This window comes from Mustela nigripes, chromosome 12 (assembly GCF_022355385.1).
Source record: "Mustela nigripes isolate SB6536 chromosome 12, MUSNIG.SB6536, whole genome shotgun sequence".
Lineage (NCBI taxonomy): Eukaryota > Metazoa > Chordata > Mammalia > Carnivora > Mustelidae > Mustela > Mustela nigripes.
The window spans coordinates 103926277-103946109 of NC_081568.1; the positions used below are offsets into that span (position 1 = coordinate 103926277).

The window sequence follows — 19833 nt, forward strand, 5'->3', positions numbered from 1 at the left end:
TATATATTAGCATTTTATTATAATAGAGTTACTATATATTTTATATTAAATATACTTTAGTCTTAATTATATTTATATAAATGGTAATTAAAAACTTTTTAAATTTGGTATTCTTAAAAGCATCCCTTATTACTTATGGAAAGCCTTTGATCTTTCGACCATACAGCTTTACTCATTGTTCAGATCCAGCTTTGTCTCAAGGCAGAAAGTAATATTGCTCTGTCTCCTAGTTTTAATGCCTCATACAGGTATCTGATTTTTAAAATTTTATTTATGTATTTGAGGGAGCATGAGCAGAGAGAGGGGGAGAGGGAGAAGCAGACTCCCTCTTGAACAGGAAGTCTGATGTGGGGCTTGACCCTAGAATCACCACCTGAGCCACAGACACTTAGCCAACTGAGCCAGCCAGGCATCCCTGTAAATGGTAATTAATAAAGATTTTTCACTAATCCTCTGTCTCATCTATAAGCATTAAGCAATTCCTCCCTACCCAGAATTTTTGGCCTAAAGGTTGTTCTAAGACCCACACCCCTTGACAGAGTTACCAGACTCTATGTCTAATATATTGGCACTCAAAAATGTAACCCCCAGGGGCACCTGGGTGGCTCAGTGGTTTAAGCCTCTGCCTTCAGCTTGGGCCATGATCTCGGTGTCCTAGGATCGAGTGCCATGTCGGGTTCTCTGGTCGGCGGGAAACCTGGTTCCCTCTCTCTCTGCCTGCCTCTTCTGCCTACTTGTGATCTCTCTCTCTGTCAAATAAATAAACAAAATCTTTAAAAAAAAAAAAAAGTAACCCCCAGACTGGTAGCCTCAGTATCATCTGGGACCTTGTTACCAATACAGATTCCTGGTCCATACCTCAGATATCTACTGAAACTAGGGGGAGGGGCTCTGCAGTCTTCATTGAAACAACCTTCCCAGGTGATTATACTTAAGTTTAAGAACCCCAAGTTCAGAAGAACTTGAAACCACTCATGGATGGAACACACTGAACTCCAAAGTTATAGTCTCTCTGGGACTCAGTTTTGGCATCCACAGAGTGAGATTCAAACTAGATGATTCTATCTAGATTATTATTATTTTTTAAACAAGAAGTTTATTTAAACAACAAGATGCTTGACTTGAAGGGAAAAGTATCTAGGATTCATTTCTTTTAGAGTAATTTATCTCTACTTAAAGACAGATTGCTGTACATGTAACACTACATACAAAAAAGTTATAAAATTGTCCTTGGTTTTACAATGATAAATGAAAAACATTAAAATTCTCCAATTGAACAAGGTATGCAAGGATTTTTATGTTGTTCGTTTTTTTGTTAAACAGTGAGAGCAAAATAACTTATTGGAATATAAAGGTTAAGAGCTGACTGAGAATGCCACTAATGGAGAGAGGGGGTATTTTCACAGAAGTAGTATTTTCCCCCATCCCATCTCCATTTGTTGTCGATCAAAACATACCACTGGCCATTTAGTTAAAAAAAAATGCAATATGCTTGTGCACATACACAGTTACTTTATGTACAATAAAGGAATGGGGAAGGGGAAAATGAAAGAATAGAGAAAACTATACTGTAGTAGTCGGGATGTGGTGGAACCAAATTGCGGCTTTCTAGTTGAGAGTGTCTGCTTGGTCTGGAGGAACAGAGTTCTGGAGTAAAGTAGCAGGTTCCCTTTTTAGTAGATGACACCTGTCTGCTGCTGGAACACATCAATTGTATCTTCATTCTCCATTTCCGCCTGTGTAGGTGTGTCTGTTTCATTAATTGGCTGCCCATCAAATTGGAATTTGATCTGCCTCATTGACAAACCCTGTCGTTCACAGTAGGCTTTCATTAGTTTACTAAGTGATGTGTGCCTCTTAATCTTCAACTGCACCACAGAACCATCCCACCCCGCCACTTTCAAATTAATATGATCGTTGTTCTCAGTCTTGACTCCTTCCTTGGGCTTTTTGTCGGCCATGGCAAGCACTAGAGTATCCTCAGCTGCCACTTCACAAAAGAGGTGCTAGGTCCACACCGAATGAGCATACCTCTATCTAGATTTTTTTTTAAGATGTTATTTATTTATTTGACAGAAATCACAAGTAGGCAGAGAGGCAGGCAGAGATAGAGGAAGGGAAGCAGGCTCCCTTCTGAGCAGAGAGCCTGATGTGGGGCTCTATCCCAGGATCCTGGAATCATGACCCAAGCCAAAGGCAGAGGCTTTAACCCACTGAGCCAGCCAGGTGCCCCCTCTGTCTAGATTTTTTAATCTAGCATATTAACGAGTCAGGGTTAGTTACTGAGTTGGCCCACTGATTTGTCTTTGCATAGCTAAAAGCACTTCAAACACATTGGCTGACTTTTTATACTTGCTGAAAGAAATGAGCAAGGATCTAGAAGGCAGCCTCAGCTCTTTTCTCCCCTTCGTAGCCAGGCACCTCGTTTTGCCAATTATCATCCCACTGCATCTAAAATGTGCTCTTCCACCCTTCCTGTTCCCCAGGACCAAGCAAATCTGTAAGTATCATTGTGTGAGATAGAAAGATACACAATCCCCAGCCCCTGTTCCAGTGGACAAATTAGAAGAGGGTTTTCATCTGGGCAGATGCAGCAGTATACATAGCTTGGCAAAAGATGGGCTGGTTTTCAGTCTCCACTCTGCCCACTTTGTGGGGCACTTAGTGCAGGGTGGTTTTTATACTGTTGGATCACTATATACTATCACATATCAACTGTGAACTGTATAGTGCCATCACTTACCTCTTACCTGAGCTATTTTTTCTTTGGTTTCCTTGCCTTTTAGATTTCTCTCTCCGCTTTTTTTTTTTTTTTTTAAGATTTATTTATTTTTAGAGTGAGAACATGCAGGAGAGTGGTGGGACCGGCAAAAGGAGAGAATTTCAAGCAGACTCCCTGCTGAGTATGGAGCCTGACACTGGGCTTGATTTCATGACCCTGAAGTCATGACCAGAGCTGAAATCAAGAGTCAGATGCCCAACCCACTGAGCCACCAGGGTGCCCCAGATTTCTCTCATCTTTAAAAAAAAATTATCAGATCATACTTCTTGAGAATATTGATTTACTTTGAATCCAGAAAAATGCATGACTAAATACTTCCAAATATGATCATGTTATTTTGTTAATCTTAGTCACCTTTAGGTGACTCCTGGGCCCAGAAAATTTGTATTAAAGGTACTACAACGTCAGTATATATACAGATTTATCTTGGCATCTTTTTCACATGAGAATTGGAGGTTTTGTTTTGTTTTATTTTTCTCTTCTTCACCCGCTAACCCAGCAGTAGACAGGAGTAACACTTAAGGTTTCTTATATAAAACCCAGTATCCAAGGAAGTGATGTACTTCATAATAAGTAATTGATGCCAAGAAATTTGTATTTATAAATTAGTCTCACAATAGCCACCTAAACTGACACATACTTTTTTCCGTTTCAAAAGCAGGCACTGTTTTCCATCTAGCCCTGAAATTGAAAACAGAGATGTCATTGTTTTTAAGCTCATGATCCAGCTGACCAGTGCTGTACATTTTTCAGACTTGCCGAGATAGGAAAAGAACTTAGTATCCTGACTTAATGTCTTAGGTACAGTAAACCATAATAACATTTTTTAAAAAGGTAGCTGCAGTGTTAACTACTGAGTTTTAGAAACCATTTAAACAGCACTTAGAAAACATGCATAACATGTTTGTGTTGCGTATATTTGAATATACCTGTACAGTGAAGGTAAAGATAGTCCAACAAAGGACAAGTTATCTTCAAATAATTACCAGCAGATTTTTAAAAGTTTTCTCTTTTGAATAACCCATAGTGTAAGTTTCTTACTTCTGTATAGTGTTTAGGCTTCCAAGTGAAAAGGATTTGGTTAATGATCTGAGTTAAGAATTTTTCATTTTGAACATTGCTTGTTCTATTTATTAGATTTCTGTTCCATAGCTGTGTCTATAGGAGTTTGATCGGAAAAGTAAACCAGCTGAAATAGATGGGGAGAATTTAATACAAAGAATTGTTAACTTGGCATAAAGTTGTTAACCAGATGGTTAAGAAGGCAACTAAGATATCAGAGCTAACACTTGTAAAAACAGCCACCACCCCTGGGATTGGTGGCACACAGGCAAGAGATGGCAGTTATTAATGTTTTAGTGTGGAGAGTGGACTCTGTGTGGAGCTGAATTCTGGGGAAGGCAGCATAGGTAATCAGGGCTGGTATGTCTCAGCTGGAAGGAGAGACTCAGATTACTGGGAATAGAGCAGCCCAGTGTTGGTTCCTCTTGCCAAGAGGGTGGGCAGAAAGTGAGGCTAGTTCTGCTAAGGCTGACAAACTGCGAACTGGATTCTGTGAACTGCTTCAGGAAGGAACTGCAGATGCTGGGATGAAGTGAGTCTGCTGATGCTCATAGGAACAGCAAACAAGAAAGTCCAGTGATACACATAGGAAGAAGCAAATCTCTTCTCCCTCCCCCAGACCTTTCTATTGGCAAAGGCTAGACGTGGTTCACAAGCTCCAACTCTAGCATCACAAGGCATAAGGTGAACTTGGAAACTGATGGACAAGAATTTACATATATCTTTAAAATTTCAAAGTTGGGAGAAAAAAAACCCTAGTAACCTAGCTTATGGTTTTAGGTACAATATACCAAGTCCTTGAAAGGGTATAAAGTTTAATCATGTCATTGAAAAGACGTTCTCTCATAACGTGCTGAGTAAGAGTTTAAAATTTGGCTGTAGTGTTAAATTTTCTAAATCTTTGGTCCACATTTGTGAATATTAATCTTATACTTTTTGAGTGTTTAAAAATCAGAGGTAATCACAACAAAGCACAAACTATGATGGTTTTGTTAGATACAAACGAGTCTTCTGAGTCCTATCTGAGCTGACGTCTAAATATGCCACTTACTGCTAAGAGTCCCACAATGGCTTCCTGGTGCCTCTCAAACTAAGTATAATTTCAGCCTGATGTTTTAAGTCCTCCTAATAGTGACCACAACCTCCTTTTCTAGTCTTATCTCACATTGCCTTTATCTGTTTTACCTAAACTCCAGCCATGCTGGACTATTCTGTCTTCTAAGACACTGAACGTAACTGCAAAAGGCTCAGGTTAATTCTTGCCTCCAGCAGACCTTTTGGGTGGTTCTCTTTCCCCATATACCATGTATCTGTCAAAATCATACCCCTCCTTTAGATCCCTCTGCAGTTTTCAACCTCAGTAAAGTAAATCCTGATCTGAACAGCTAAATGAGTTCTCTTCTTGCCAAACGTTTCATTTACCTTAAGGGTCTTAAAATACCTTTATTCTTTTTACACAGAGACACCCTTCACCATTATTAATACCTGGATAGAATTCTACTTGTTCTCTCTCTATATTTTTCCCCTGAAAGTTTTATTTATTTGAGGGAGAGAGAGAGAGGCTCACACATGGTGGAGAGGGGTTGACAGGGACCACCTGAGGGAAAAGAGACTCCCCACTGAGCAGAGAACCCAACACAAGCTCATACCAGATCCCTGAGATCATGACCTGAGCCAAAGGCAGACACTAAACTGGTGGGGCCACCAGTTTAAATTCCTTAAGAATTTAGTTACTCATCATTCCCATTAGAAATTTTCTTCCCAGACTCAGTACTGCAACCTCTATGGCTGGTGCTTACCCGAGTATCCTAGGCATTCTCTATCTTGATAGATTTTTATACTCTATTGTAATTCTTTATTTTAGTGTCTGTGTCTTCCACTAGACTGAGTATCTTTCTGTGCCTGCTGCCTAGTACAATAGTGATGGTGAGAAAATACTATAATACATCATCATTTTGAGTGAATAATTGAATGTTAAATGATTGTGTCAAAGCTCTCACACTTAATAGTAGCACAGCCAGTTCTCCTAATTTGAAGACATTTCTGCAGCACTTTTATCTTTGCTTACCCCACCCTCCAATTAGATCATAAATTTCTTAGGCGGAGAATGTGTGTCTTACGTTACATCCCCTGAAGTACCCAGTACAATGGGATCTTTATTCAAGTTACATAATTGAATGATTCCAGATATTAGCCATGGTAAAGTCTAAAAGGGAGAAAAAAGCAACCATATCCAGTAGCATCATGTAAGTTTAACTCCTGCAGTATGTGACTGGAGATACAGTAATTGTCTTCTGAGAATTAAGAAATTCCAGTCTTGGTTAGTACAGAATCTGGTATCAAGCATCTAAGCTTCTCCTACTGATTTAATTGTCCTTACTTGGCACTATTTTTATGGTCCCAGAAATGGAGCTCAACATAATTCTGTTTTCCAGCTATTAAGGAAGACATTTAGGTTTTGATCATATCTCCATTTCCCCTCCCTCCCACACACACTGGAAAAAAAAGTAAGTCTCATAATTTTGCCTCTTGCTGTTCCTCCTATATGGAAACAGGAGTTCATTGTTTGCTTGACTAGAAACAGGAAGCCTCTGGGGTAATGTGTCCTCATCTTGTCTGGTTGGTATGGTTTGTGAAATGAAGAGATAAAGCATTTTTTTGGTTCATGATTATAAAAGCAGTAGGTATGTATACACACACACACACTCTAAAGAAGATTTGGAAAGTACAGATTTCAAACAGGAAGAAAAATGATCACCCACAATCTAACAAAAGATGACCTCAGTAATATATTCTATATATTTTCTCCTTTTTTCTGGACATTATATAGTTGAAATTATGTCTAGGATTTGATGTGTCTTTACTTAATCTTATAAAAGTGATTGTCCTTTGTTACTAGAAACTTCATAAGCATTATTTTTGTACAGAATTATATAAGTATTATCATTCTCTATTACTAGATATTTGTGACAAGTTTTTTTTCTTCTATTTTGAGTAGCATTGTAGTGAACATCTTTGGTTATTATTCTTTGAAGGTATTTTCTTAAGGTAAGAAGATATGTATAGGGACATCTGGGTGGCTCAGTTGGTTAAGCAGCTGCCTTCGGCTCAGGTCATGATCCCAGCGTCCTGGGATCAAGTCCCACATCGGGTTCCTTGCTTGGTGGGGAGCCTGCTTCTCTCTCTGCTTCTGCCTACATTTCTGTCTGCCTGTGCTCATGCTCTCTCTCTCCCTCTCTCTCTCTCTTTCTAATAAATAAAATCTTTAAAAAATAATAATGCCTTTAAAGAGTATGGTACCATACTCTTTATCATACCACAATAACTCTGGTTACTTTTTTAAAAAAATATTTACTTAATGAGTTTTTCTAAATGGTTTCTTATCCTACTATGTAAAAACAGCTATTTTGTGTCTTCTTTCCTCCATTCTCCTATACTACATTTTCTTATCTGGATGCTTTTCTTCACAGGGGAAAATGGAGATTATCAAAAAGAAATTCCCCTCATCCTACCAAATCCAAAACTTGACTTTCTTTATGCCCACGGAAGAACTTTCCCTACATTTGCTAAGAGCAGATTCCCTACACCAGTACTCCAGTTCCTTCCCATGTTCTTCTTAAGGACCTTTCTACTATAATTTGCCCTATTTTCCCCTGGCATCTTTCTGTTTTCCTTTTGCTAGATACTTCTTACCACTCACTTCTCAGACTGTTCTATGATCTCCCATTGAAATAAAATATAAAATTTAAAACCCATTAAGGTTTGTCCTCTCCTACCACCACCCTTTTTTCTCTATTCAGATCCCTCAAAAGAATATTTATTTATACACATGTCTACATCTCTCACCTCTCATTAAAAACAGGTGCAGAGTGAATTTTTAATTACTCATTTAGGAAATATTTTAGATTGCATATTTCATGCCAGGCAGTATGCTAGTGAGAAGCAAATAAATAAATAAATAAATAAATAAATAAGCCACACACTCAAAAAATGCCTGTGTCCTCATAGAACTTTAAAGGGAGCAAACAGTTAATAGTTAAAATTCACAAAATCTTATAAGCGCTATGCAGGAAAGTGGTATGTGTTGCACTAAAGAGATTGTAACAGGAAGTCTGGGAAGACTTCCATGAACTAGTAATTGAACTGAGATCTGAAGATGTCATGGGTGTTAATAGGCAAAGAAAATTTGCTTATACTCTAGAACTAAGTTGTTGCTAAGTTCAGTGATCTTATTGCTGTTATATCTGTTGGTACTGGTTGTCATCCTGCTTGACCCCTAAGCAGTGTTGGACAGGTTCAATTTCTCCTCCTTTGACTCTTGCTCCTTATGTGATTCCACACTTGACTGGTGTACCCACTTCCTCTGGCTTTATTTCTGTGGGCTGTTGACCCAGTTTTACAGTCAGTATTCCTTAGGGTTCAATCATGACCCTTTTTCTCATGACTTCCTTAGATAACCTCATTCACTCTGATGGCTGTAAATGTCATCTATATGGCAAGCCACCTAAATTTATATCTCTAGCCATGGCTTTTGCAGAATCAAACTTAATGAAACCAACTACTCCTTCATTGTTTAATTCTTGAGGAAATGGCAGTTCTATATACAGATATTTCTTTAAGATTGTATTTATTTTTTTAATTAATCTCTACACCCAGTGTAGGACTCCATCTTCCAGCCCGAGATGAGGTCTCATGCTCCACCAACTGAGCCAGTTAGGCACCCCCCAATTTTTTTCTAGTCATTTTTTTTCTTTCTTTTTTAAAGATTTTTATTTGGGAGAGAGAAAGAGAGCGTGCACATACCGAGCACACACAAGCAGGTGGAGTGGTAGAGGGAGAAGCAGAGCCCCCGTGGGGCTCTGTCCCAGATCATGACCTGAACCAAAGTCAGAAGCTTAGTTTAATTGAGCTACCCAGATGCCCTTCTAGTCATTCTTGATCCCTTCTTGTGCCTTGCTATTGTCCGTTCATAACACTGCTTATTAGAAATTGCTCATTGTGTGCTGGCTTCTGAACCAGGTGCGCTTGCACCTGGTATATTTCCCCCTCTATCTGGAAACCTCTTCATTTGCTTAAGGAGCAGTATACTGTTTTTTGTATATTTTTGTATATTTGTATATTTTTGTATATTTTCAAGATCAAAACCAAATGTTATCTTCCTCTAGGTTATATTTCCTGGTGATTAAAATTTTATTTTGGGTTCAGACTGTTCTTTTAATTTGTTAATTGCACCATTTAGAGAATATGGCCTGTATTATTTCTACCTCTTAAAATTTTTTTTACAACTTTTTTGGTGGCTCATGATAGTTGATTAGTTTTTTAGAAATATGCCAGGGTGGATTAATACCTTTCTCTGTGTTTTTTTTTTTTTTTTATCATCTTAATAAGATGTTCTCATTTAATTTTTTAAGCAGTCTTTTCACACTATATGATAAAGCAGGATGGAGTGCACAGAGGATCCATTCCTAGTCTTCCTGGATTTCACCTTTCTTCCATGTTAAACATAGCTGTGTAGTGTTTTTATATGTTTTTATATTAATACTGTCACGTCTGTGAATTTTACTTTAGCATTCATCTAGTACCTCCCTGTCCATCATTCGATTTTTAGCTCTGCTTTGTTCTTTTGTTTTATTTGTAACTCTTGCAAGTAATCATTAATTTTGTCTGTTACTTTTGCCCAGATATCTTTAGTGCATAGATGGGCTGATTTTTATAAATTATCAGCCTTAAAAATCTGAGTTTTCAATTATTTATGTCAGTTATAAAATAAGTATTTAGTGATACAAATAATTTTTAACCTGAAAATATAATTATCATAAAGTAGGAAATATATTTCTTGTTATCTCAGCACCCCAAAATAACATCTTTATATTTTGCTGTATGTACTTTATTTATATATGAAGGAGGGGAAGGGTGAAAAAGAAGATAGAGAAACGAATGGGGAACAAATTTCTGTGTCAGAGGTCTTTAACATTATTATTAATTTATTTTTTTTTTAAATAAGTTAATGGCTTATACTCTAGGGCAAGAGAAAACAAGTATTGTTTGTTTTAGCCTGAGACACAATGCCTGCCTGATTGTGAACATTCAGTAAATGTTTAAGGAATGAAGAAAGAAAAAGAAAGGGGCTCCTGGGTGGCTCAGCCCTTAAGCATCTGCCTTGGGCTCAGGTCGTAGTCCCAGGGTCCTGGGATTGAGCCCTGCATTGGGCTCCCTGTTCAGCGGGAATCCTGCTTCTCCCTCTTCCACTCCCCCTGCTTGTGTTCCCTGTCTCATTGTTTCTGTCAAATAAAATCTTTCAAAAAGAGAGGAAGAAGAAAAGAAAGAAATGGCCCTCTTAATTTTCCTTTTTTCTGTCTAAAGATTTCCATGGAGAATGATTATCTGGGTCCCCGAAGAATTGAAAGTCTACAAAAAGAAGATGCTGATTGGCAGCGAAAAGCTCACATGGCTGTGCTGTCTATTCAAGATCTTACTGTCAAGTATTTTGAAATCACAGCGAAAGCACAAAAAGGTGAGTTTCCTAGTAAAGTTATTCTTGTTAGATATTTTTGAAAATGACTGAAATATTTCATGTTTGCAGGAGTTCTATAGAAAAATGTATTAAGACTACTCATAGTCCTAGTAGATAAAAAAGATCACTATTAGTAAATTATGGTAGATCCTTTCAGTCTTTTCTGGGCATGTGTTTACACATACTCCACCTTTAAAAATTAGTAATTGGGTATTAGTGTAGCATAAGTCAATTCTGACACTAACCTGTTACCCCACAGCTTATGCGATGAAACTGCCCACATTTAAGACACTACTTGGAACCTTAGAGGGTCCCTGGGCCTTCTGCACTTCTCACCAACTGATGACAAACTTGGGGGTTTGCACGGCCTTTTTAGGTTTGATCGTTTGCTACAATGACTCACAGAACTCAGGAAAGTACATGCTTAGAATTACAGTTTATAAATGATAAAAATCAAGACAAGCCAAATGAAGAGAGTCATAGGGCAAGGTCTTTGAAGGTCCATTTCTTTCAACTTCCTTCCATGGGTGGCCATGAAAATCCTTCAATAGCAGTTTAATCTTTGAATTGTTATTTATACCTGAAGTTAGTTTCTGTACTCTTCCAAATAGTCAAAACCTAGTAAAATTCTTTTATGTACTTGGATTTCTTTCTGGACTCTCTTTTCCAATGATAAGCCTTTTCTTATGCTCTGATTAATGATAATAGCTTCATACTAAAATTTATTACCTACATTTATCAATTAACCCTCATTATGATTCAGAAATCTTTTGGGTGTATAGTCAGTTACTTTTCTCTAAGATAATACTATCATCCTTTTTGAAAAATCATTTCTTCCCAAACTAATGTAATTCTTATCAGAACTGCAATATTGTAGACTTTGACAAGAGGATTTTCATATTCATGGGAAGAGTAAATGCTTTATTTTCTTTTTTTATTTTTAAAGATTTTATTTATTTTGAGAGAGAAAGAAAGCACAAGCAGGGGAAGTGCAGAGGGAGAAGGAGAAGCAGACTCCCTGCTGAGCTGGGGACCCGTTGCAGGGGTCCCAGGACCCCGTGATTGTGACCTGAGCTGAAGGCAGACACTCAAATAACTAAGCCACCCGAGCGCCCCACTGCAGTGGTTTTTAACTAAAGGTGATTGCGCCATGCAAAAGGACATTTAACAGTCTCTGGATTAAAGTCTCTGGTCAGTCTCTGACATTTTGGTTGTCACAACTACTAAGAGTGTTACTAGCATTTAGTAGAGCCATGGATTATGTGAAACATCTTATGTTACATAGGACAGCCCAGTCTATGACAAAGAATTTTCTGGCTCAGAAGGTCTAAAGTGCTGAGTTTGAGAAGCTTTAGTCTTCTTAAAAAAAAAAAAAAAGTATGGTTAATCATATCAGTTAATGCTAAAAAATCATTTGACAAAATACAGCATGCTCTGTGTGACGAAAACACTCAGCAAACTAGGAATAGAAAAGAACTTCTTTAAGTCTGATAAAGCACACCTGCAAAAACCCTATAGCCAACATTGCATTTAATGTGGAAGACTGAATGCTTCCCCCCAAAATAGGTACAAAGTCTAGGATGTTTACTCTTGACCCCTCTTTCTTATTCAGTGTAATATAACAAATCTTAGTTATAATAAGGCAAGAAAAAGAAATCAGCTTCCAGTTGGAAAGGAAGAAATAAAGTGGTTCCTATTTTAGATAATACTGTTCATGTTGAAAATTGTATGGAATATGTATTTATTTATTTATTAATTTATTAAAAGGTTTTGTTTATTTATTTGATGGAGAGAAACACAGTGAGAGGAAGAATACAAGCAGGGGGAGTGGGAGAGGGAGAAGCAGGCTTCCCGCTGAGCAGAGAGCCCGATGCTCAGGGCTCGATCTCAGGACCCTGGGATCATGACCTGAGCCAAAGGCAGACGCTTAACCACTGAGCCACCCAGGCGCCCCTAGAATCTATTTTTAAAAACTTCAGACTACCAAGTGACTTTCTCAGGGTAACAGAAAATATGGTCAGCACCCAGAAATGCATCCTATTTATATAGGCAATGAATAGTTGGAAATAGAAATGTTTTTAAAAATTCCATTTATAAAAGTCTGACAAAACATGTACAGGATTCATAGTGCTTGCAATTAGATAACATGAGGAAGAAATCACAGATCTAAGTAAATGGATAGACATGTTGTGTTCATGTATTGGAACATCCAACATAGTAATGATGTCTGTTCTCTCCAAAGCAATCTATAGACTCAACACGGTACCTGCCAAAAAGCAGGACTTTTTCCTATAAACATAAACAGGCTGATTCCAATTTACATGGAAAAGCAAAGTAACTAAAATACCTAAAACAGTTTAGAAAAATAGAAAACCAGAGACATGTTACCTGACTTTATAAATTATAGAGCCACTGTGACATGGTATAATGGATAGGGATAGACTGTGAATCATTGGGATAGAATAGATAGAATAGAGAATAATAAACTCACAACACATGGCCATTTACTCTGCATTTTAGCGCCAGAAAAGATGTTCAAGGCCATCAGTCATTAGTATGCAAATTAAAATCACAATGAGGTAGCGACACATGCCTGTTAGAATGGCTAAAATAAAAAAAAAATACTAACAATATCAAGGGTAGACAAGGATGTAGAATAACTAAAGAACCCTTCCTCTATTGCTGGCTGTAATGTAAAATTGTACAGTCTCTGGAAAATGAATGCAATATTTAAAATATTTATTTATTTGAGGTAGATAGAGTGAAAGAGAGCACATGCAGAGGGAGAGAGAAAAGCAGACTCCCTGATGTGGGGCTTAATACCAGGACTGTGGGATCATGACCCAAGCCCAAGGTAGATGCTTAACTAACTGAGCCAATTGCGGTGCAATTTCTTGGTAAGTTAAAGATGTGCTTACTGTATGAACTAAGAATCGCATTTGTGGGTATTCACCTTAGAGCATAATGACAATTTAAAAAATAAATGATAACTACAGTACATTAAAATGTTAGTAATAGGGGCATCTGGGTGGCTCAGTAGGTTAAAGCCTCTGCCTTCAGCTCAGGTAATGATCCCAGGGTCCTGGGATCCAGCCCCGTGTCAGGCTCTCTGCTCGGCAGGGGGCCTGCTTCCCTTCCCCTCTCTCTGCCTGCCTCTCTGCCTACTTGTGATCTCTGTCTGTCAAGCAGTAAATAAAATCTTTAAAAAAAAATGTTAATAATAGTTCATTTTAAGGTTTAAAGATGTCTTTTCTTACTGTACACCAAATTTATGAAATAATTTTCAGTAAATTTGGTTTAGAGTCTGCTTTCTGTGTTTTTAGGTACATTATTGTTTAAAAGAGAAAGTTTGCATTATGGTTAAAAATATATAACCATTATAGGGGCACCTGGGTTGTTCAGTTGGTTAAGCTTCTGACTCTTAATTTCGGCTCAGATCAGGATCTCAGGCTCCTGGGATCCAGCCCCATGTTGGGCTCCTTGCTCAGTGGGGAGTCTGATTAAAATTCTCTCCCTCTCCAAAGAATCTGTACTCAGAGAACTATGGAATACTCATGAAAGAAATTGAGGAAGGCATAAAAAAATGGAAAAACGTTCCATGCTCATGGATTGGAAGAACAAATATTATGAAAATGTCTATGCTACTTAGAGCAGTCTACACATTTAATGCAATCCCTTTCAAAATACTATCAACTTTTTTCAAAGAAATGGAACAAATAGTCCTAAAATGTTTATGGAACTAGAAAAGACCCCAAGTAACAAGAGGAGTGTTGAAAAAGAAAACCAAAACTGGCAGCATCACAATTCCAGACTTCAAGCTCTATTACAAAGCTGTCATCAAGACAGTATGGTACTGGCACAAAAACAGACACATAGATAATGGAACAGAATAGAGAACCCAGAAATGGACCTCAACTCTATGGCCAGTGAATCTTTGACAAAGCAGGAAAGAATGTCCAGTGGAAAAAAGACAATCTCTTCAACAGATGGCATTGGGAAGATTGGACAGCCACATGCAGAAGAATGAAATTGGACAATTTCCTTACACCAAACACAAAAATAGACTCAGAATGGATGAAAGACCTCAATGTGAGACAGGAATCCATCAAAATCCTAGAGGAAAACACAGGCAGCAATCTCTTTGACCTCAGCCGCAGCAACTTCTTCCTAGATGCATCGCAAAAGGCAAGGGAAGCAAGGGCAAAAATGAACTGATGAACTTCATCAAGATAAAAAGCTTTTGCACAGCAAAGGAAACAGTCAACAAAACCAAAAGGCAACAGACAGAATGGGAGAAGATATTTGCAAATGACATATCAGATAAAGGGCTAGTATCCAGAATCTATAAAGAACTTACCAAACTCAACATTGGAAGAACGAAGACTCCAATCAAGAGAAGATATTTGCAAATGACATATCAGATAAAGGGCTAGTATCCAGAATCTATAAAGAACTTACCAAACTCAACATTGGAAGAACAAAGACTCCAATCAAGATCACGACCTGGGCAGAAGACATGAACAGACATTTCTGCAAAGAAGACATCCAAACGGCCAAGAGACACATGAAAAAGTGTTCAACATCACTTGACATCAGAGAAATACAAATAAAAACCACAGTGAGATACCACCCCACATCAGTCAGAATGGCTAAAATTAACAAGTCAGGAAATGACAGGTGTTGGCAAGAATGCAGAGAAGCGGGGTGGGGGAGTACTCCTGGGTGGCTCAGTGAGTTGAGCCTCTACCTTCGGCTCAGGTCATGCTCTTACAGTCCCGGGATTGAGCCCCGTATTGGGGGCTCTCTGCTCGGCATGGGACCTGCTTCCCCCCAACCCCTCTGCCTGCCTCTCTGCCTATTTGTGTGATCTCTCTCTCTTTGTCAAAATAAATAAATAAAATCTTAAAAAAAAAAAAGAATGCAGAGAAAGGGGAACCCTCCTACACTGTTGGTGGGAATACAGCCTGGTGTAGCCACTCTAGAAAACAGTATGGAGTTCCCTCAGAAAACTGAAAACAGCTACCCTACGACCCAGCAATTGCACTACTGGGTATTTACCCTAACAGTACAAATGCAGTGATCTGAAAGGGCATGTGCACCCCAATCTTTAAAGCAACAGTGTCCACAATAGCCAAACTATGGAAAGAGCCTAGATGTCCATCAACAGATGAATGGATAAAGAAGAGGTAGTATGTATGTGTGTGTGTGTATATATATGTATGTATGTAGTGGAATATTATGCAGCCATCAAAAATTGAAATCTTGGCACTTGCAATGACCTGGATGAAACTAAAGGATATTACGCTAAGTGAAATAGGTCAGTCAGAGAAGGTAATTACCATATCATCTCACTGATATGAGGAATTTGAGAAACAAGACAGAGGATCATAGGGGGAGGGAGGGAAAAATGAAACAAGATGAAACCAGAGAGGGAGACAAACCAGAAGAGACTCTTAATCTCAGGAAACAAACTGAGGGTTCTTGGAGTGGAGGGGGTGGGAGGGATGGGGTGGCTGGGTGATTGGGGAGGGTATGTGCTAAATGGTGAGTGCTGTGAATTGTGTAAGACTGATGAATCACAGACCTATATCCCTGAAACAAATAATAAATTATATGTTAATTTTTTAAAAGTGAAAAAAAAGTAAAATTCCCTCTCTCTCTGCCCCTTCCCTTCTCTCTTTCTCAAATAAATAAAATTTAAAATATGTAAGCATTATAGAAAATATGTAAGAATTATAGAAAATTTAGAATATTAGTAATTTGTAATTCTTCTGCCTGTGCAACCGCTTTGTGGTTCTTTCCTGGTTTTTTCCTATATATGACTTATTACAGAATTGCAGTGATTCCATATGTATTTTTTATATATGATTTTTATTTCTGGCTCTATACAATTTTGATGATTGCTCTTATTTTATACTTCTCCAATTTTAAGCAAAACATTTCTGTCTATGACAGCCATCATTATAGGGTTCCAAATTCTTCATTAGAGTCACCGTAAACTTCTTTATGTCTCAAATCTGTTGACTTTATCCTGGCAGGAAGCTTTTGAACCCAAACAGAGATATATTTGCTTGGCCATTTAATTTTCCTTTATTTTCCTTTTCTGAGTGTGTTTCCTTCTTCCCATGTCAGGGAAACAGAATGAACTCTCTGTGGCTTTATGCTGCTGATAGTAATAGCTGTCCTTTATATTTCCAATCAGAAGGTAACTTTCTAATTTCTCATTTTAGAGGAAGAGTAAAACATGCCCTTTTATTTTACTTTTTTTCATTTGCAGAGGCAGATGTCCACCTAATTTCATGTATTATTGTTAGCTTTTATTCTGAAGATTGATTTATTTATTTTAGAGGGAGATTGAGAGAGAGGGGGAGGGAGGGAGTAAGTGTGTGAGTAGGAAGGGCAAGGGAAAAAGGAAAGAATATTCAGCAAACCTTGAGCACAGCACAGAGCTGGAGGTGGGGCCCAATGTCAAGATCCTGGGATTATGACCTGAGCTGAAATCAAGAGTCAGACGCTTAATTGTGCCACCCAGTTGCCCCTATTATTGCTTAGCTTTTTTTTTTTTTTTTTTTTTAAGATTTTATTTATTTATTTGGCAGAGAAAGACACAGAAAGGGAACGGAAGCAGGGGGAGTGGGAGGGAGAGAAGCAGACTCCCCACTGAGTAGGGAGCCCAACGTGGGGCTCGATCCTAGGACCGTGGGATAATGACCCGAGCTGAAGGCAAGGGGCTTAACAACTGAGCCACCCAGGCGCCCCTAATCCTTAGCTTTTAAAACTATCTTAAATGGGCTCATTTCTGACAGGTATACATGTTATCATGTTAAACTTTTTAAAAATAAACATAACTTATTTTGTGAACACCAGAACTGCATTGCCTTCAGAGCTTTTTTTTACACATACAGATTATCATACACTATTATTAGAGAGTTGTTTCTCTGAAAATGTGAAAGGTCCACTTAGCAAAAATCTTTATGACTGCCAGCAGAGGGAGAGAAGAATCTGTTTTAGAGATATCCCAATAGTGTTCTAGGAGTATTCCAAGCATTTTACATTCACAAACAGTTTTTCTCTGTTACTCTTAGTATTTCTGAACTTTCGGGGAAAATAATTTCAAGTGAAGAGAATAACAGTGAGATGTAAGAATATGTTCTAGGCAAGGTATTAGAGGACAAAGTATCTCGATTAGCTCCTGTGGTAACAACATGAGACTGAATTAGGACAGGAAGCTGCTCCTGACACTAAAATGGAGAATAAGAGAGTGATGGTGTCAGGTGAAGTGAAAGAAATGTTTGAATAACTGTCATTATCTCATGTACTTTTCACAAAAACTTTTGGACTAGATACTATATTTCCTTTTTTCATAAGCAGGGGAATTGAGCCCCAGAACAATGAAGTTTCTTGCCAAAAGTTACATGTCAATTACAAGTGAATTTGGGAATTTATTATTTCATTCCAAATCCTCTGATTTTTGTTTTCCTACATTATACTACTATATTGATCTTATGGTTGCTAAAATAGTATAATACAGTTTTAAAAGATAGGTAGAAATTAAAAATGGCAAAATCATTTGTATTCAGCCAATGAGGAGATTTTGTTAGAAAGCCTAAAATTGAGATTCAGAGCAAGACTATGCATTGGAAAAATCCCTTTGATGTCAGCACTTGAAGGCTACAGAAAATCTGAAACCAAAAGAACCGATTTAACTATATTGAGAGGAGAATGAGAATCTAAGCACAGTTCCTCATCTGTTATAATAGGAACTCAACAGGTAGTTTTTAAAGACTAAATTGAGAAGCAGTCAATTTTTAGGGAAAAATACTGGTTTATAAAACCTATTTCTATATGGAAGTAACCACCAGAAATAATTAAAAATTGTTTATATCCGGTCATTGAGATTAAGGGGTTAGGGAGAGCTGAGCCTCAGAAACTGCTCTTTTTCTTTAAAAGACTGCCTATACAGTTTTAATTTTTATGTATGTAAACGTATTATTGTAAAAAAAAATTAAGATTTCATAAAACTCAGAGACAGAGATTTAATGAGATATACTTCCTTGCAAAAGATGGTTAGGACTTAGTAGCAGTACAGAATTACCACTTACATATAAAAGATACTACTAGTGAATGTGTAGTAACTTCAAGAGCCAGACTAGTTCAGTGCTAAACAGACTGCTACCTCTTTTGTAATAAATGTGTCTCTGACCTGTTAAAGTGGTTAGGCATAGGGTGGTTGGTTTAATTGTATAGGACCCAGGATAAGCCACGACTGTACAATCAGTGATAAATCTTTAACTGGAGAAAATACTATCTCTTTGATTCTCAAAAAGTATCTCTTGAGATAGGGCTCTGTTGTGGCAAATAAAAAGTTACTTTTTTCTTTTCCTTTTTGGGGGCTGTGGGAGAGGAAGTTGGGTGTTGGTTGTACTGCTCCAACTCTAACCTCAGAATAAGCTCCATGCTAACACCTAGGATTTATTTTTTCCTTCATCAGATCATTATAGTATTTTTGGAGGAACTCAGAATAAGATTAACATGTGAATTTAAATAATTTCAAATAATCTTGAATAGTTAAGATTCTCATTTTAGTTAATATACCCAATAAGAAATATAAACCTTTATAAAGTATGTATAAAACCTTTGAGGGATGCCTGGGTGGCTCATTTGATTAAGCATCTGCCTTCAGCTCCAGTCATGATCCCAGAGTCCTTGGATGGAGCCCTGCATCAGGCAGGGGAACATGTTCTCCCTCTGTGTGCCATTCCTCTGTCTTGTTTTCACATGTATGCGTGCGCGCTCTCTCTCTCTCTCTCACTTTCTCTCTGACAAATGAACGAATAAAATCTAAAAAAGTAAAAAAAAAAAAAAAAACCTTTGAAATTTTTTTTTTTTTTAAAGATTTTATTTATTTATTTGACAGAGAGAAATCACAAGTAGGCAGAGAGCCAGGCAGAGAGAGAGAGAGAGGAGGAAGCAGGCTCCCTGCCGAGCAGAGAGCCCGATGCGGGACTCGATCCCAGGACCCTGAGATCATGACCTGAGCCGAAGGCAGCGGCTTAACCACTGAGCCACCCAGGCGCCCCAAACCTTTGAAATTTAATAACACTAAACATGTGTAAGAACATTTTTAAAGTTTTTAGAATCTGGGGTGTCTGAGTGACTCAGTCTGTTAAGCATCCTTCTTTGCCTCAGGTCATGATCCCCAGATCCTAGGATTAAGCCCCATGTTGGGTTCTGCTTGTTGGGAAGTCTGCTCCCTCTCCCTCTGCTTGCTGCTCCACCTGCTTGTGCTCTGCCAAATAAATAACATCTTCAAAAACTAAATAAATAAAAAGGAAAGTTTTAAAATCTGACAACTCAGTTCCTTATCTTCACAAGTTATTTCTGAGGATGATTATTTAGGATTCTTTTGTTTTTTAAGATTTTATTTATTTATTTGGCAGATCACAAGTAGGCAGAGAGGCAGGCAGAGAGAGAG

At 37.9% G+C, this 19833-nt stretch overlaps 2 protein-coding genes across 2 annotated transcripts in view; one reads left to right on the forward strand and one right to left on the reverse strand.

Annotated features, from left to right (window-relative positions):
- Positions 1–19833, forward strand: part of JMY (junction mediating and regulatory protein, p53 cofactor) — a 110400-nt gene that overhangs the window by 49321 nt on the left and 41246 nt on the right. The window contains exon 3 of the mRNA XM_059418128.1: positions 10208–10358. Coding sequence (XP_059274111.1) covers positions 10208–10358 — 151 coding nt within the window. The remainder of the gene's footprint in view (positions 1–10207; positions 10359–19833) is intronic.
- LOC132027962 (small ubiquitin-related modifier 2-like) lies at positions 1417–1962 on the reverse strand. Its single transcript, XM_059416654.1, has one exon. The coding sequence runs from the start codon at positions 1959–1961 to the stop codon at positions 1674–1676; it is 288 nt and encodes a 95-aa protein (XP_059272637.1). The 5' UTR covers position 1962; the 3' UTR covers positions 1417–1673.